The sequence below is a fragment of the Arvicola amphibius genome, chromosome 5 (assembly GCF_903992535.2).
Source record: "Arvicola amphibius chromosome 5, mArvAmp1.2, whole genome shotgun sequence".
Lineage (NCBI taxonomy): Eukaryota > Metazoa > Chordata > Mammalia > Rodentia > Cricetidae > Arvicola > Arvicola amphibius.
This window is the reverse complement of record NC_052051.1, coordinates 112,418,542-112,435,854: the sequence shown is the minus strand read 5'-3', so window position 1 is coordinate 112,435,854 and position 17,313 is coordinate 112,418,542. Positions and strand designations below refer to the sequence as shown.

The 17,313-nt window shown below is 42.7% G+C and overlaps 1 protein-coding gene across 2 annotated transcripts in view; it reads left to right on the top strand.

Moving 5' to 3' along the window:
* The window catches only part of Sil1 (SIL1 nucleotide exchange factor), a 255,443-nt gene that overhangs the window by 184,536 nt on the left and 53,594 nt on the right, over window positions 1-17,313 (top strand). For both annotated transcript variants that reach the window (XM_038331772.1, XM_038331773.1), the window contains 2 exons: window positions 7,958-8,149; window positions 14,944-15,065. In XM_038331772.1, the coding sequence (XP_038187700.1) occupies window positions 7,958-8,149; window positions 14,944-15,065 (314 nt within the window). The remainder of the gene's footprint in view (window positions 1-7,957; window positions 8,150-14,943; window positions 15,066-17,313) is intronic.

Here is a 17,313-nt window from a genome sequence, read left to right as displayed (position 1 = left end):
CGAAACAAAGGGAAATGAAGGTTTATTGCCAGTGCATCTGCCCGAAAGAATGGCTAGACGTGTTCTACAGGTGGACAGAAGGAGGCGGATTAGCTAGCACAAACAAGGGAAACAGGTTTTCCTGATCTTTTTGAATATTAAAATTGTTTGATACTCAAAGCAAACATTGTTGACATCATTTGATCTGTTCGCGGTGTCCATTGAGAGTATTTTAAGACAATTATAGAAGGAAGTGACATATTTGGGAACTAAGTTTCTATACTTCACTCAGAGGTCAAGATCCTGATGCTGGTAGCTTTAGTTATTGGGTGTATTGTAATGCTTAGGGACATCGGTATACACAAACACCATAGTGGAGCTCTGCAGAATATATGTTGTCATGCCATAGGAAGACAAGAGAAGGTAAGCAAAAGTCAAAGAAGGAAATACGGCCCTGGGGAAGGCAGAGGCAGGAAGCCAATCTGGACACAGAGACACAGTCTCAACCAGAGCCCCAACAACCCACCACCTCCAATAGACAGCCCACAGAATGAACAGAAATGGCAGGCTTGAGATCTGATACTTCAATAATTACATGAAATGTTAATAGTCTATACCAACTAAAACATTATAATAAATAGATTTTTAACAACCCAAACATTTGCTTCCTACAAAAATTCTACTCAAGTATAATAAAGGATCTAGGTTGAAAAAGAAAGAATGGAAAGTGTATCACATAGTTTTACTTTTTTAAAAAAGACAATAGCTGTATTAACATCAGGTGATACTGACTACAAAGCAAAGGAAATAGCCAGTGAGAAAGAAGAATGTTGTTTAATGATAGAAAGGTAAGTGCACTAAATCACACGGTTTTGTTTTTATGTCAAAATACTTGAGGCAAAACCTGACAGAATTAAAAGGAATAAACAGATAAATTCGCAGTTACATTTAGAAACTTGAGCATCCCTTTCTCAGAATTTCTAAAACTGCAAATCAGGACATACAAAAGCTGAGTAATAGCCAGAACAATGCTATTTGTAGCGCATCCTCCCTACACTGGCAGTGTATACGCACCCTCCCTACACTGGCAGTGTATACGCACCCTCCCTACACTGGCAGTGTATACGCACCCTCCCTACACTGGCAGTGTATACGCATCCTCCCTACACTGGCAGTATATATAGACTATATAGACATTCTTTTCAAGTATCTGTGAACAGTCACCAAGTTAGACTGTACCTTGAGTTATAAAACAAATCTCAACAAAATTAAAAGAATTGCATTTACGAGTATTTTCTGCTCATAAATGGATCAAAGTAGAAACCCATAATAGCAATAATGTCTTCAAACTCCTGTGTTGAAGAGAACATCTTGGGGAAGTAGAAAGGCACATTGAACTGAGCACAAGTACAGATACAGCTGGTGAGGTGTAGTGGTGACCCTGGAGCCCAGCATTTGAGATCAGAGGCCAGAGAACACAAGTGGAAGACCAGCCTTGAGCTACATAGACAGACCCTGTTCCTGAAAACCAAGTATTGGGGATGAAGCTCAGCGGTAGAACATTTGGTTAGTATGCTCAAAGGTCTCAATCCAGTCCTCAGCACTGCAAGAAATCAAGTATGTGCTGCCTATACTTACCCATAGGAAACTCTTTGAAGAGTCTATAGCCATTAAGGAAATCTGATTTTTAGTGAGAATGGTCCAAGAAAGAATTCTTGAATTTTATATAGTTTTTGACTGGCAATATCTACCAAGCATTGAAAAGTAATTACCATCAACTGTACATAGTCTTCCAGAAAATGGAAGCAGAAGTGATAATTGCTAACTTATTTTATGAGGCTGGTGTTAACTTCTACCTAAAGCTAATAAAGTATTTAATTTTTTTTATAAAAAAACTCTTCAGAATTAATTCCTCATGAATATAAATGCAAAAAACCTCAACAACATAGAGATAAATCAAATTCAGCAATTTACAAAAAGACTAAAATACAAAAACTGGAAGGGGTTTATTACAGAAATGAAAAATTGATTCTAGCTGGGCGTGGTGGTACGCACCTTTAATCCCCGCACTGGGGAGGCAGAACAGGGAGCTCTCTGTGAGTTCGAGGCCAGCCTGGTCTGGCTGCATAGAGAGACAGTACCGTGACACATCTACTTGGACTAGGTGTGACAACGCACACATGTCACGCCAGCACAGACACTTGTGAACCTGAAGCCAACCTGGCAGCATAATAGGATTCTGGCTGAAAAAAATCAGAAACTAGCAAAACAAAAATATAAAACCCAATCCCTGTAACCGCCAATGACAGCTAAAGAAGAAAAATTACCTTGTCATATGTCAATTGAGATATTAAGAACATATGACAGAAATTCAATACCTGTTTATGATGAAAACTCAAAAAACTCAGGAATAGAAACCTTCCTCCATTTGATGAAGAGATCTATGAAAGACTATTGAGTGTACTTTATAGTGAGAGGCCAACTCCATTGACCTACTCACTCACTACTTGTGGTCTTATTGGCTGTCAACTTGACAATATCTGGAATTAACTAAAACCCAAATGTCTGGGCACCCCTGTGAGAAACTTTTTTTAAATTAAATTATTAGAAGTGGTAAAACCCATTTGCAATCTAGATCTTTGAGATAGCAAGATCCACCTTTAATCTGGACCACACCTTCTGCTGGCAGCCTATAGGAAGTCCACAAAAGAAGAAAGCTAGTTCTCTCTTTGCCTGCTTGTTCTCACCCTTGCTAGCAAGTCTGTTTCTTTGCTGGCATTAGAGCCTACTTCTTCTGGATTCTGGTATATACTGAAGACCAGCTGAGACATTCGGCCTTGTGGAATCTTGGACCCTCTGTTCATTGGCAGCCATTGTTGCCTATGACAACAGTCTGTAAGCCATACTGATAAGCTCCTGCCCTCTCCAGAGAGTCACTCTATAATTTCTGCTCTTCTAGGAACCCTAACTAACTCATCACTAATTTAAAGCAGCCCTAACCAAGTCAGTAAGGCAAAGAGAGGAGGTAGAAGGAAAACAGAAACAACCCAACTCCTTATTCCAGATGACAGATCATCTGAGTATAAATCCCAGAGAAGCCCTAATAAACAAAACACCCTTCTAAAATTAGTGAATTCAGCTAGGTTGAAGGATGTAAAACCATCACAATTCAGTTGTATTTCTATATACTAGCTATGAATATCTGGAAATTGAAATAAAAAACACAAATACCATGTCTCCCCAAAGTAAAATATTTAGACATAAAGCCAAGGAGACATACATAGAATCTATATATGAACGATGATGTAAGTTAATTAAGGAGTTCAGTACGTAGACATACTGTGTACGTGAATTGGAATGTTCGACATAGTAAGATAAGTAAGCTCAATGCATTTTCTATCAGTATCCCAACAGGGTTTTTGAAATGTTACAAGCTCTTTTGGGGGAGGGGAAATAGGGGACAAGATCAGTCTGTCCTCAAAGTCTATGTAGTCAACTGAACTCCTGCTTCTGCCTCCTGAGAGCTGGGTAAGCTACTATCACCAATTTATGTGGTGCTGGGAATTAAACACAGGGCCTCACACATGCTGGTAATTCCTGTCAGGTATAAATGTATACAGAAATGAAAAAGTAGTACTACTGATATTTACTTAGTGCTGTAATTTAAAATGTCAAAACATTGAAAATTAAAGTTTTTATTTCTTGGTTTTAAAAACAACAAAAACAGAAACCTTTACCAAAGAGTAGAGCAGTCTCTACACCGCTTGACTGTTTGTCATAGACGCTGGCATAAACAAACAAGCATCTTTCCTGCCTTGGCGGATGATCACGCTCCTTTCTAAGTATGGATCAGCTTCTAGATTTTGCCTATTGAGCTTTAAATGTTGTGAAATTTCTCAGAGTTTCTCTAACATGAAGGGTTTTTGCTAGTATCACTTATCCTTTCTGTCGCTTTATATATTTTATTAACTTCTTTTTCAGTACTAGAGATCAAACCAAAGACCTCATAGGTACCAATGAGCTACATCTTCAGCCTTCCTTAAATTTTTAAAATACATTTATTTAGTGCAGCACCACTCAACCTGTAGGTCGCAGCCCCTTTAGGGGTGGAACGGTTCTTTCCCCGTGGTCGCATATCAGATATCCTGCACATCAGCTATTTACATTAAAATTCATAACTAGCAGAATTACAGTTATGAAGTAGCAACAAAATAATTCTGTGGTTGAGGACCACCAGAACATGAGGGACTGTATTAAAGGATCACAGCATTAGGAAGGCTAAGAAGCACTGATTGTGTGTGTGTGTGCTTGTCTGTCTGTCTGTCTCTGTGTGGAGGTGTAGAGGTTTGTCCGTGGGTGCCCACGGTGACTAAAAAAAGACATCAGATCCCCTGAACTGGGGTCACTTGTGAGCACCTTGGGAGTGCAGTATGCACTTTTTGACACAATGTCTTACTGTGTTGCCCAAGCTGACCTTGAACTCACAAAGATCCCCTGCCTCTGCTTTCTGAACAGATGCATTAAAGGCCCCACGGCTCTCCGCCAGCATACACTCTTACCTGTTGCACCATTTCTCTAATCCTAATGTTATTGCTGAGACGGGGCCTAATGTATCTCAGTTGGCCCCAAACTCAAAATGTAGCTGAGGATGGTTGAACCTTGACCCTCTGCTATACTTCCTGAATGCGTAGGGTTGCAGGTATACACTACTGTATACAATTTATGTGGTGTTGGGGATCAAACCCATGGTTTCATGCATGCCGGGTAAGCACTCCAAAGACTAAACTATATCCTCAGCCCTAAAACGTTAGTACTTAGGATAGTTGCAGTTAATACATTGTGGTACCTGAAATGTCAAGCCTCGTGTAGAGGAGGGGCTATTCATATCACAACAGTCTGTTTTTTTAATGGGAGTGGATATTGACCCTAAGGCCTTGCATGTGCTAAACCTTTGCAGTGCTCTACCAGTGACTTATATATCAAGTCCAATGTAGGATTTTTATATACAATATATAAACAACCCTCAAAATTCAACAGTTAAAATAAGCCTATTTAGAAAATGGGAAATTTTTTTAAAAAAATTTACCAAAGCAGATATATAGATGGTAGATAAGCCATGAAAATTTGTTTAGCATCATTAGCCACTAGAGAAATGCAGATTAAGTCTACAAAGAGATATTAATAAGGGGCTGGAGAGATGACTCAGTGGTTAAGAGCTGGCTGCTCTTCCAAAGGTCCTGAGTTTAATTCCCAGCAACCACATTGTGGCTCACAACCATCCAAAATGAGATCTGGTGCCCTCTTCTGGCCTGTAAGCATACAGAATGCTGTATACATAATAAATAAAATCTTTTGAGAGAGAGAGAGAGAGAGAGAGAGAGAGAGAGAGAGAGAGAGAGAGAGAGAGAGAGAGAGAGGAGAGAAAGAAAAGAAAAGCAAAAGCTGGGTGGTGGTGGTGGCGCACGCCTTTAATCCCAGCAGTTGGGAGGCAGAGGCAGGCAGATCTCTGTGAGTTTGAGGCCAGCCTGGTCTACAAGAGCTAGTTCCAGGACAGGCTTCAAAGCTACAGAGAAACCCTGTCTCGGAAAAAAAAGATATTAATAACTATTTATTAGTACATAAAATTATGATAGTACTAGATACTTGTGAAGATATAGTTAACTGGGGTATTTTATACATAGCATATAGGAATGTAAAATGGTACATATTCTCTGGAAAACAGCTTTTAAATGAAGCAACATATATTTACCATATAAGCCAGCATTTGTGTTTATATGGACTTACCACTGAAAAAAAAGATATATGTTTAAACAAACCTGTATATAGGCTTTATGTGTTCATAGCAGTTCTACCTACCTATGTATTTATTGTCTGTGTGTGTAGGTGTGCACATGCCACAGTGCACATGTGGAAGTCAGAGGACAACCTTCAGGAATTGGTTCACTGCTTCCACCTGAGTTTAGTGATCGAATTCAGGTTGTCAGCCTCATGTGGCAAGTGCTTTACCAATGAGCCATCTCCTGCTGAGTAGGTGTGTTACAGTAGCCAAAACCTAGAAACAGCTCGGATGTTCTTAGCAGGTAAATGATGAAGCAAACTCTATGGAGATGATGAAACACTCAGCAATAAAAAGAAAGGCACACTTGATGTGTGCAGTCACTTGGGTAGCTCTCAAGGCATTATGCTTAGTGAAAAAAAAGCCAATCTGTGTGATTCCATTTATATAACATTCCCCAAGTGTCAAAATTATAGAGCTGGAGAAAAGAATCTGTGGTTATCAGGGCTTTGGGCTGGGACGCAGTCGGAGCACAAGATGGAGCCATAAGGAGCATAGACAGTGGGTTCCTCTGTAGGAAGATTGTATTGATGGCTACATAAGTCTGTAACCTGAATAAAACTCTGTACTGTATAACATGATGCGTATATATATCCACAATTTACATGCAAAAGTGTGTGTGTAAAAGGTGCTGCAATATAATTCCTCTATTGTATTGTGAGACCTACTATAAAACATATAAGGCCTATTGTTCTGCATCCTTTTCTTGCTGTTGATGTTACATTGCGTTATATGAGACGGCACTGTTGGGGGAGCTGGGTAAAGAGTATAGGACAGTCTTACTCTATTTTTATAATTTCCCATGAGCTTATCATTATTTCAGACTAAATTTTCCTTCTTTTTTTTCTTCTTGTTTCTTTAATAGGCTTTCTTTAGAACCAGGAACCATCACTTTTGTAAGGCAGAGATCACTTGTTTTTTCTTTTTAGGGTTTTTTGAGGCAGGTCTCACTCTCTAACCATGACTGTCCTGGATCTCACTATATAGACCAGGCTGGCCTTGAACTCACAGAGATCTGCCCGAGAGGTACCTTATTTGTTCAGCTCCCCTGTCTATTGCTGCTATTATTCCATGGCTCTAAGTGCCTTAGCCTCCCCAGATCTCTTTGCTGGCTTTGCTCACCATCCAGACACCTCTCCCTGAGATTTACAAGAGCATTTCACAGGGTTTCAGCCCAGAGAGGGAGCATGGTACCTCATAGATGTGAGAACTCGGATGGAGCATCTGTTTAGGAGGCTGATTCATACCTTTGGTTGGTATTTCTATAGAACACTTATGCGAGGGAGAGCAGCCATAGGTAATAGATGGATAATTTGGAGCTGACAAGCGCTCATCATCCTCCTTTTTATAAATACCCATGCCTTTTAATTTTTTCCTGGAAGATAGATACATAAACCACTGCAACCTTTCAGACTCTTCATAAAGAGCACTATCCACTAAAATTAGGAAGAAAGAGGAGTGCCACGTGTATAAAATACCCAATTAAAGTCTTTATTCCCCTCCAACATAACTTCATTTTAAAAATCTTTGTATGTGTGTGGGGTGGGGAGGATCGAGAGAACACTGAGATTTGAGTATAGTACATACAGTAATTTAGCCATTTCAAACAGTTGAACAAATTGTACACCTGTGGTTAGATTGACAGTAATGACAGTGATTTAATTTTCATCGACAAATTGTTCTTGCTCTGACAGCTCTTCCCCACAGTTTCCCACATCCGGCTTTCCCCAAAATGTGGGCAGTGTGAGGCCAGGGTATTCTGGTTGTGGACGATAGAGAACAATGGTATAGATTGTCCACCTACTCTAGCCGTCCTGTGGGGTTAGAGGTTGAACGTGAACTTGCCTTGCTTTTCCTGACTTCAGTGTTTGCACCAAGATGTTTCTTCCAAACGTGAATAAGCATTTCTAGGAATGTCTTAAAGTGTGTTTTTGAGCAGAGCCCTATCTGGGTAGATTCTGATGGCTTCTCTGAGTCTCTTGGAAATCTAATAGATCTAATAGATCTAATCTTTCCCAACAGATTAGATCCCTGGTGTTGGAAGAGCAATTCTGTAAGGGTGGCCATCCACAGCAGACTGGATGGATCTTAGGGAAGTGTCTCTAGCTCCTTGGATTAATCATGTCTTTACTATTTCTTTAGGCAAGGCAGGCCACGGTGAGGCAGCTCTTCCGCCCCATTGAGGAGCTGAAGAAGGAATTTGACGAGCTGAATGTTGTTCTCGAGAGTGACATGCAGATTATGGTGCGGCTGATAAACAAGTTCAACAGCTCCAGCTCCAGCCTAGAAGAGAAGATCGCTGCGCTCTTCGATCTCGAGTACTATGTCCACCAGGTAGAGTATTTCCTTGCCCGTGAATCTGACTCTTTAATTGATAGCTCCAGAAATAACCCCCGCCCTAAACTGAGGAAACAGTTTCTCAAGGTGCAGATGCTTCAGTGCGGCCGGTGGCAGTGGCAATGGATCTTTTCCTGGAGGCGAGAACAAACCTCTTTTTTTGCTTGAACTTTTACCCCTATTTTTTTTAAACATTAAGACAAAATAACCATAATCATGTGTACTTATAGTCTGGAAAGGGAAACAAATATAATGAACAACTGAGCAAATTAACAAACAGTTAATTTGAGATTATAATAGGGGTTTCAAAGGGTGCTGTAGGAGTGTACCATAGGGGAACTTAGAACTAACTGACTAGTTAGAGTCAATAAAAGATGGCTTCTCAGAGGAATAGCAGTTGGCTAGATGAAGAAGAGAAACTCTTAAGCAGGTGGCGCCAGCTGTTGCCCATGGCGGAATCTGGAGTAATGTCTGTATTTGTAAATATCACTTTATTGTGATAGCTCACCCACTTTTTGATGTAGTCTTTATTATTTTCATGCTATGGTGGTACAGTTGAATAATTGTGGCAGAAACCAAATAGTTGTGGCAAAGTCAAAAATATTTATTGATTACAGCTTCTTGCCAATTATTCTCCATTTCCCCTCTACATCACCTGTGTTCTACTCACCTTCCCCAGAGTGCTGTGGGAACACTGCGGGGAGGGGTGAGGATGGCGTGAGAGCCAGAGGTCAGAGAGAGCTGGCGTGAAGCAGTGTCCTCTGGACTTAGCAGGCTGCTGTCCTCACTCTCATAAACCCACGGCGGCTGAGCTGTCTACACAGGACTTGCGCACAGCCAAGCCAGCCAGCATCCCAGCCTGCAGGGAGACGGGGCTGCCCAGCCCCCACCCCTGGCTGAGAAGCTATTGATGGTTGATGGCTGAGGGAGGGGAGGAAGCTTGCTTTATGCTGTGGTTCCTGGTAGCTCAACCAAGCTCCAGTAGATGGCTCCTCACCCATCGTATATGGCAGCACAGACTGACTTAATGGGTTGTTATTTTTTTAAGGACATGGAATTAGGAAGCAGTAAGGGTGAATTTGGGGGTAGTTAAGGGGAGAGTGGAGATCACATTGTATACATGTATGAAATTCTCAAAAATTAGTAAAATTGTTTTACTTATTCTTTAAAATTTGACGCTGGATGTGATGGCAGCACTTGGAAGGCAGAGGCATGCAGGTCTCCGAATTCAAGGTCAGCTTGGTTTACATAGTGAGCTCCTGAACAGCCAGGGCCACAGACAGAGAAATCCTGTCCCCCCAAAAAAGGAAGGAAGGAAAAAGAAAGAAAGAAACTTGGGAAAAGTTTCCTTGTTGTTAGGAACTTTAGAAAAGTTTCCCAGGTCTGTGTTAGAGCTTTGCAGGCAGAGCCAGTCATCTGTACACAGACTCTAGGCTCGGTAAGGGGGAGGCCTGGAGCACGGGGGGGGGGGGGGTGGGGAGGGGGGGACAGAGAGCCAGGGAGGTCAGGCTGGGAATATCCTCTTACTCCTGGTGAATGTGCCCCTAAGTCTGAGGCTCAGTGGAGAGTGTGAGGCTAGAAGGTAACCATGCAAACATCTAGTCGCCACTGTTGAGCAGTCTACACTAGTTACTGAGCTCATTTTATTGTGTTGGTTTTGATTCTGAGGTAGGGTCTCACTGTTTATCCAGGAGGGTCTCAAATTCTGGGGCTCCAGGGATTCATCTCACCTCAAGCTGCTGAACAGTGGGAATCACAAACCCTGGCTGACTGTTCCCTCTCTCTGCTGAGGACAGAGAAGCTCAGGAGATGGTGTGATTATTGACGACCAACCAGCTGATGGAAGCTATCGCTAGGATTTGTAACAAGATCAGTCTGATCCTAAATCCTAAGACTTTAGATGTTAGACCAGTACTTCTCACAGAACACTTTTGCATGAAAATCAAAGGAGGGTTTGAAGGGCTAAGGCAAACCGTTGGTTTGTTCAGCACTTACCACAAGCGACTCTTTGGACTGTGCTGAGTCCCGGGCACTCTCCGAGGCACTTGAGATGCGGTCATGAACAAAATTGGAGCTTACTTTCTAGCAGAGGCAGATGGGCAGATTTACCAAATAATGTTTATTTGAAAGGGAATAATTATTATGAAAAAGTAAAAAGAACAGTATAGAAATTGGCAGTGTTAGGAGCATCTCAGACAGGGGGTGGGAGCACAAACTGGACTCAGTGGGTTGTTATTTTTTTAAGGACATGGAATTAGGAAGCAGTAAGGGTGGATTTGGGAGTGGTTAGGGGAGAATGGAGATCACACTGTATAGAGTATATTTGAGAAACTTCAAAGGGACGTTGACTAGAACTAAAGAAAAGGAAGAGCCCTGCCCATCAGTGCCTGTGGTGGGTGGAAGAACTGGCCCTGTGGTCATCATTGTGGGAGACCCATCCCCAGCCCCCACCAGCTGCAACACTCGGGAGGGCAGGTCCTGCACCTTGCTGGGAAAGCACAACAGAACTAACCTGTTAGTGCAGGTTGTAGGTGAGCCAGCCCTGAAACTGTGAGCATGTGAGAGCTGTACCCTTTCCCCATATGTCTTGTGGCAGAGAGCGCCCCTCTCCACCCATCAGTATCTGGGGCAGGTGGTGGAGCTGACCCTGTGGTCATAAGAGCAGGAGAGCCATCCCTGACCCCCTGCAGCTGCACCTCACCAGGGCAGCAAATAGAGCCAACCCCATTAGCGCAGCTGTAGGTAAGCCAACCCTGAAGTTGTAAACATGGGAAAGCTATCTCCATTTCATATCTGACGGACCAACACTACGGCTGCCCAGGCCCAGACCCACCCCGTCATCCACCCTATCTGTGATCAACTTGAGCATATGGACGGACCTGACCTGCAGACCCAAAGCGGTAGGATCTCCACAACACAGGCCAACAACAGGCTATCCAGCAGGAGCCCTAGCAAGGACCCAGCATTGATAGGATATTAGAAACCAGAGGCCTTGAACCAGACCAATGACTCTCTGCAATGGCACATGCAAGTTAAGGTGTCTGGACAAAGGGGATTCATGACATAACTCACTGTAGCTTCTAGGGTGAGATTTTAAAGTTTTTTTCCTTTTTTAAATTTAATTTATTTTTTTGCTTTTTTTCTCTTAAATTTTGTTTTATTTGAGGGGGTGTGCAGGGGTGAAGGTCAGATGTGAAGGGACATGGAAATAAAGAGGATTGAGATACATGATGTAAAAATTACATAGAATAAATAAATTGTAAAAAAAGAAAATTTATTTTATATAATAAAGAGATAGAAAAAAAGAAAAGGAAGAGACCGTGAAACCTTATAGGCTATAAAGAGAGAGAAATTGGAGCATAGTGGACAGAAGATGGGTTGAAAACAACTCTCCAGTTGTTGTTGAGAATCTGACCAGAGATAGGGAGCCTTGGTGGAAACAGAGCCCAGACAGGAGGCTACTTTTGGTGGACCCAAAAGGCTGTACGGTCATAATCAAAGGATGCGCTCCTTACCCAGATGGCCAGAGACTCAGTGTCGTCCCCCACCCTCACCCCACCCCGCCCATGACAGTGTCCTTGTTTTCATTAAACTAGGCTAAGAGACATTGTTTTTCTCTTTGGGGTTTTGACAGCTTCTGTGGTGAACTTGTGTGCTGTCTGCAGGAGTCACTTCATCTCTTGCCCTGTTCAGCTCTTTCTTAGACCCCAAATAGCAAGACTGTGATTCTCTTACAAGGTGACACAAAATGAACCTGGGTTCTCTTTCCCCTTCGTAGTCCTTTCTTCAGGTTGAAAACATTCCCCCCTCTCCAGTTTTCCATTAGAGACATTTAAAGAATCAAGGCTTCCAAGGATTATTGATGTTGACAGCTTTTACTACGCTTTCTATCTTTAGCATCCTTGGATGGATTTTTAGGTATCAGCTTTTGTAGGTTTTGTAGGCTTCAGGTCACATGAAAGGCTAAAATCGCTACAAGGCTCACCATGCCTAGAAGGGATGAGTTACACAAAGGCTAAGCTAGCAATGACCCAACAACAACAACAACAACAACAACAACAACAACATTTTCCCCTGCAGGTCCCATCTGGCCATGCCATCCCCGGGTGGCATTGCGCTCCACTCTTACAATTTCTTGGACTGACCAGACTTCGCAGGAAGTCATCACAGAAGCATTCCATTGGTCAAGGCTAAGCCCACTCTATTGGCAAAAGTGCCCTCAGTGTTCTGAGTCATTGACTCAGCTTGTTACTAAGGTACCATATGACCTTGGTCAGATGTGGTTTCTCAGGGAGATTCTAGAATACATAGCTCAGCCTGGTTTCCAGTGTGACGGAGGGTTGGGTGGTGGAACGCTAACCTTGAGGCAAATAGAACTTTTCCAGCCTGGACCTTCAGCCGATTCCTACTCTAAATTCACTGAATAGAGGCTTATAGAGCCATGTGCCTCAAGGACTTGAACTGGATCTGCCAAAGGATTCCTTGCAGCCATATTTTAATTATTTAAACAGGATATGTGAAAAGCAAAATCCTGTGTGTAGAAAACAGTTTGTAAGTTATTTATGAGAAGGCTCTGCGTGCCCCTTCTGCCCTGGGCAGAGAGCCTGCCTTTCCTCGTGTGACTCCTCGGTTATTCACCCCACTGATCTTTCTCAGGCTTCTGTTCCTCACCATCTGGTAGTGCTCCGAACTTTCCTGAGAGTTGACTTAGTTCCCTCTATCCCCTTTGGATGCTCTCTCTCCTGCACTCCTCTCCACTGGTCTTGCCCATCCTGGAGGGAGCCTGAGGAAAGTTCTGGCTCTAAACTTGCCGTCTTCTGTGTGGCTCTGGGAAGAACCAGATTTTGGTGTGCAAGTAGGCCAGAATGAACCTTTGCTTTCCATTGCTAGTCAAACAATGATAGGATACCTTCAAAGGCTAGTGTGTTTACAGAAATGTCAGCAACTTGTATCTCATGGAATTGTTGCCATAGAAATAAATAAGTGGAATCCAGAATGGATTCTCGGTGACTCTGGGCCGTGTTGGGCTGGGGTCAGCACAAAGGTGGCTGCTCTGCCAGGTTTTGGTAAGTGGCCATCTCAGATGTGGTCTGATGGGATTTTGAGCAGTGAGTTTGATTCTGGGAAACCCCCAGCAAGGGGGATCAGAAAATAGATATGAGCTGATACGTTTTTAAAGGAGGGAAACGCTTGTGTCAGCGGAGTGCCACCGCCTGTCTTCCTGATCAGCAGGGCCTTGGCACTGTACAGTGCACGACAGAAAAGTCCTAGCTAGTTCTGGCCTTGGACAACCGTGGCAGCCAGACTTGATGTTGCGCTGTAGCCTTGGTGGCTACTTGCTCGGGTCTGTAGTAATAGCACCCATGCACTTGTTGGCACAGACACTGTAGATTGATTGGTTTTTAAAATTCACAGTCGGGTTTTCTTTGGGGACTAGTTCAAATTTTTACTTCTCAACTTCAGGGTTAATCACTGAGCACCAACTGTATGTCCCTTGCTCTTCTCGTTACTGGACTGTAAAACCTCTGTTGCTGTGAAGGTGTCAGAATGTATGACAGTGACCGTCCAAGTGCTAAAGATAGGTCAGGCCCATCAAGAACATGGAGAGTCAGAAAGGAACCAGCTCTGGGTTCTAGATGAGAAGGGTAGGCATCCATTACATCATTTCTGGTCTCCCGCTCTGAGTCTTCCTGATTGGCTGCAGAGTGGCATCATGTGGGCAGTAACAATCTGACTTTTCATATATATATTCAAATACAGAATTTAGTAAGTTTGCTAGTAAAATGGTTTTTTTTTTATTTGTTTTGTTTTGTTGTTGTTTCTTCAAGACAGGGTTTCTCTGTACAGCCCTGGCTGTCCTGGAACTCACTTTGTAGGCCAGGCTGGCCTCAAACTCACAGAGATCTGCCTCCCAAGTGCCACCACCACCTGGCTACATGGTTATTTAATAGCAATTTAAAATAATAATTTAATTGCCACAAAATCAGCATGTCTGTTACATCTCAAACTAGGATGTATGAAAAGACATGTATGCAATTATTTAGTATTGATTTTATTGTAATGAGACCTTTTACCATCACATGAATTCATTGTTTGCAGTCACTCAGCTTATCAGCTGTGCGATGATAGAAACACCCTGCACTGGTGTCACACAGTCCCTCGTTAGTAAAGCAGACCTAGGTTGAAGCCTTTGGGAAACTGACTTTTGTACAGATTTTATAATAAATGTCCTCAGATCCAGTCAACATTACAAAAAAGGATAATTGTTACTTCTCTCTCTGCACTCTTGTTGAACACCCCCACCGTTCCCCCACACACCCTGCCCCATCAACAGGGCTCCTTTTATAGTCCCTGGTTTCTAATTAAAAGTCAACTTTTTTTTTAGCCTCCACTGTTCCCATTGTGTTTGTATATCCACAGAAAGTATGGCACTGTTTAGTGGTGCCATGATGCCAGGTTCTTTGTGTTAACAGCTTGTGTGTTTGGAGTAAGCTTTGTGACTCACTGCAGCATGAGATTTTTCTGAAGAGGCATGTTTGGCATTAGCAAGAGCTAGGTGCCATTTCCGCTGATTCCCACGCAGGTGCTCATAAATGGTGTTACATGAATGGGAAGTTCTCAAATGTAAGATTACTTTAAAACTTAGGTTGCTCATGCACCCTTCCTAGATACTTAGAGATGCCACTGCTGCTTTTTCCCTTTGTTTTTGGCTAGTCACCAAAAGAAGAGCTGTCAAAAGAGGGCTTCCTGCCCTGATGGCCAGCCTGAGCTCAGCAATGTCTTTGTTGCAGATGGATAACGCACAGGACCTGCTGTCCTTCGGTGGCCTTCAAGTGGTGATTAATGGGCTCAACAGCACAGAACCCCAGGTGAAGGAGTACGCTGCTTTTGTGCTGGGCGCAGCCTTTTCCAGGTGAGCAGCATGGGTGGATTCTTACTGGCCCTAACTGGCTTGAGGAAAGGTTACTTGCTGGTCAGTGTAGTGCTGGTGAAGCTGGGGCTTGAGTCAGTTTTTATTCCAAATAGAGGTTTGTATGTAAACATGTATGTATGTATGTATACACACACACTTAGTCGCAGATCTTAGGTCACATTTTCTATTTTCGTAAAAATGAATAAAGGACCAGGCATATATAATAAGTAGTGAGAAAGGAGATAAGCTAAGGAGTTGATCCTTTGAACAGTAAAGCTACATCTAGGGAATACTTGGTGAATCTGACTAATAAAGGCCTTTTGAGAGGGATGTGGCTTCCCCCAGTTGCTAGTGTTAATCCCACCAGTCGAGAATAAGACCACTACCACAATAGAAAGCCAAATTTGAAGCAACTTTAGTCAAATGCTGGTCAGGTAGATGGGCTCTGGCCAAGTCCATCTCTGGTTCCCCAGGTAAATGGCCCCTCAGGTTTTACAAGGGCTTAAGAAGGAAAACCCATAATTCACTGTATTTCCCACCAGGTCCAACCAGGGACAAGTATACAACCTGAGGTATTTCCTACCCATGAACCTCCCACCCACATGCGATGAAGCCCGTCAGCCGCAGATGGGTCAGACAGGCTTGTGTGGAGGAGTGAGGACTGTGGCTGGTTGTCTCCCACGAACAATAGCCTCAGCATTCCAGGAACTGTCTGTCCTTAGGCAAGGGGCTAGTAGATCACAGGCAATCTGTTTCATGGATTTCTATAGTACAGTAATTAAAACTTAAGATGTAACTTTGGCTCTCACGCTAGAACCAGTCAACATGGAGTCAGGTTATTACATTCTCTGGATGGAGTCTTTCTAGCATTTAGTTAGTCTGACTTAGTCTGGAAAACTTGTCAGGCAAGACAAGCAGTAGACAGCTTCTTGAAAGAATAGATGTGGAGAAACATGTGGGTATTGAGCCATTTTACTCATTTAAAAAGATCAGTATACCTTTATATTGTTATGTTCATCTAAAGATATCTGCAGTACTAGGACTATCTATATTCCTGCTTTGACCTTCAGCCTCAATTGTCCTGTGGTGGTGCTATAGATGGTTAGGTCCTGACCTCCAGGACACCTCAGTCTCCCTTAGTCTCACTGTCCAAAGCCAGTGTTTTCTGAGGAATCCCATCCAGCCACTCGACACAGCTGTGGTTTCAGTCCAGGGTCTCACCCTCATAAGGCTGTAGAGACTTGAGAACTCATGCAGGTTTACTCTTGCTTCTCAAGCCAGAAGTGAACTAACTCAAATTCTAACCTCTTCATCTAGACTCATTTTTGAAATCTCAGTCTTATTCCAAAATACTTCCAGTATAAATGTGATATCCTATATATTCCTTGCCATTGCTTCTGGAAATAGATTCTGGAGAAACAGTAGCATCTTCATACCACTTCCTTGTTAAAGGGGACCCAGTGACTTGAGAAGCGTGCATTTAGACATTCCTAGAAAACCGCTATACCTCGCCCACATGCTGTGCCAATATGTGGTACTGTGACAACATCTCCATGACTGGACTGTGTTAGTGTGAGACCATGTTAGCATTCATACAGTATCACTAATATTAATAGAGAAAAATATCAACTATTGCAGTTGAGTGTTGTGAAGGCAAGCACAGTACTGTAATCAAAGTGTTCTAGCTGGGGTTTGATAGCTCACTGAAGGCTGTTACCGTGGCGGCATGGGATGGCGCCAGAGCTTTTGGAAGCCAGAAGCAGGCTTCCAAACACCAGGAAAATGTCAGGGTTTATGCAAAGAGAAGCTCGACACAAGTAAGACTATTTCTGTCAGAGGCTGGCTTCAGTGCTATTGTCTGATGTGCACAGCCTACTTATGCTGCCCTAAGTAAGATGACTGCACCCCCTCCCTGTATCAGACTAGATCAGATGTGTAATCGCAGTGATTAGATAAACTTGCTCTTTGCCAAAGGGGCATTCTAGAAATAGCATCCTGGAATCATGATTCGTAGGCAACCTTCTGAACTGGGAACAGTAATTGGTGTCCAGTGCCTCTCATAAAGATGAATAGCAAATAAAAATATATAATAAGCACTTGCCCATAATAATGTGGCATCAGCATCCTTACCTCATCATAATGGGTCCTTTTTTACTACCAATTTTCCTTATAGGGAAATTCTTGCATTATTTATCTCTATAGCACAAGCCCTGTCTTCCCCAGTTTGTCTTTGTTAAGGTGTTTATGT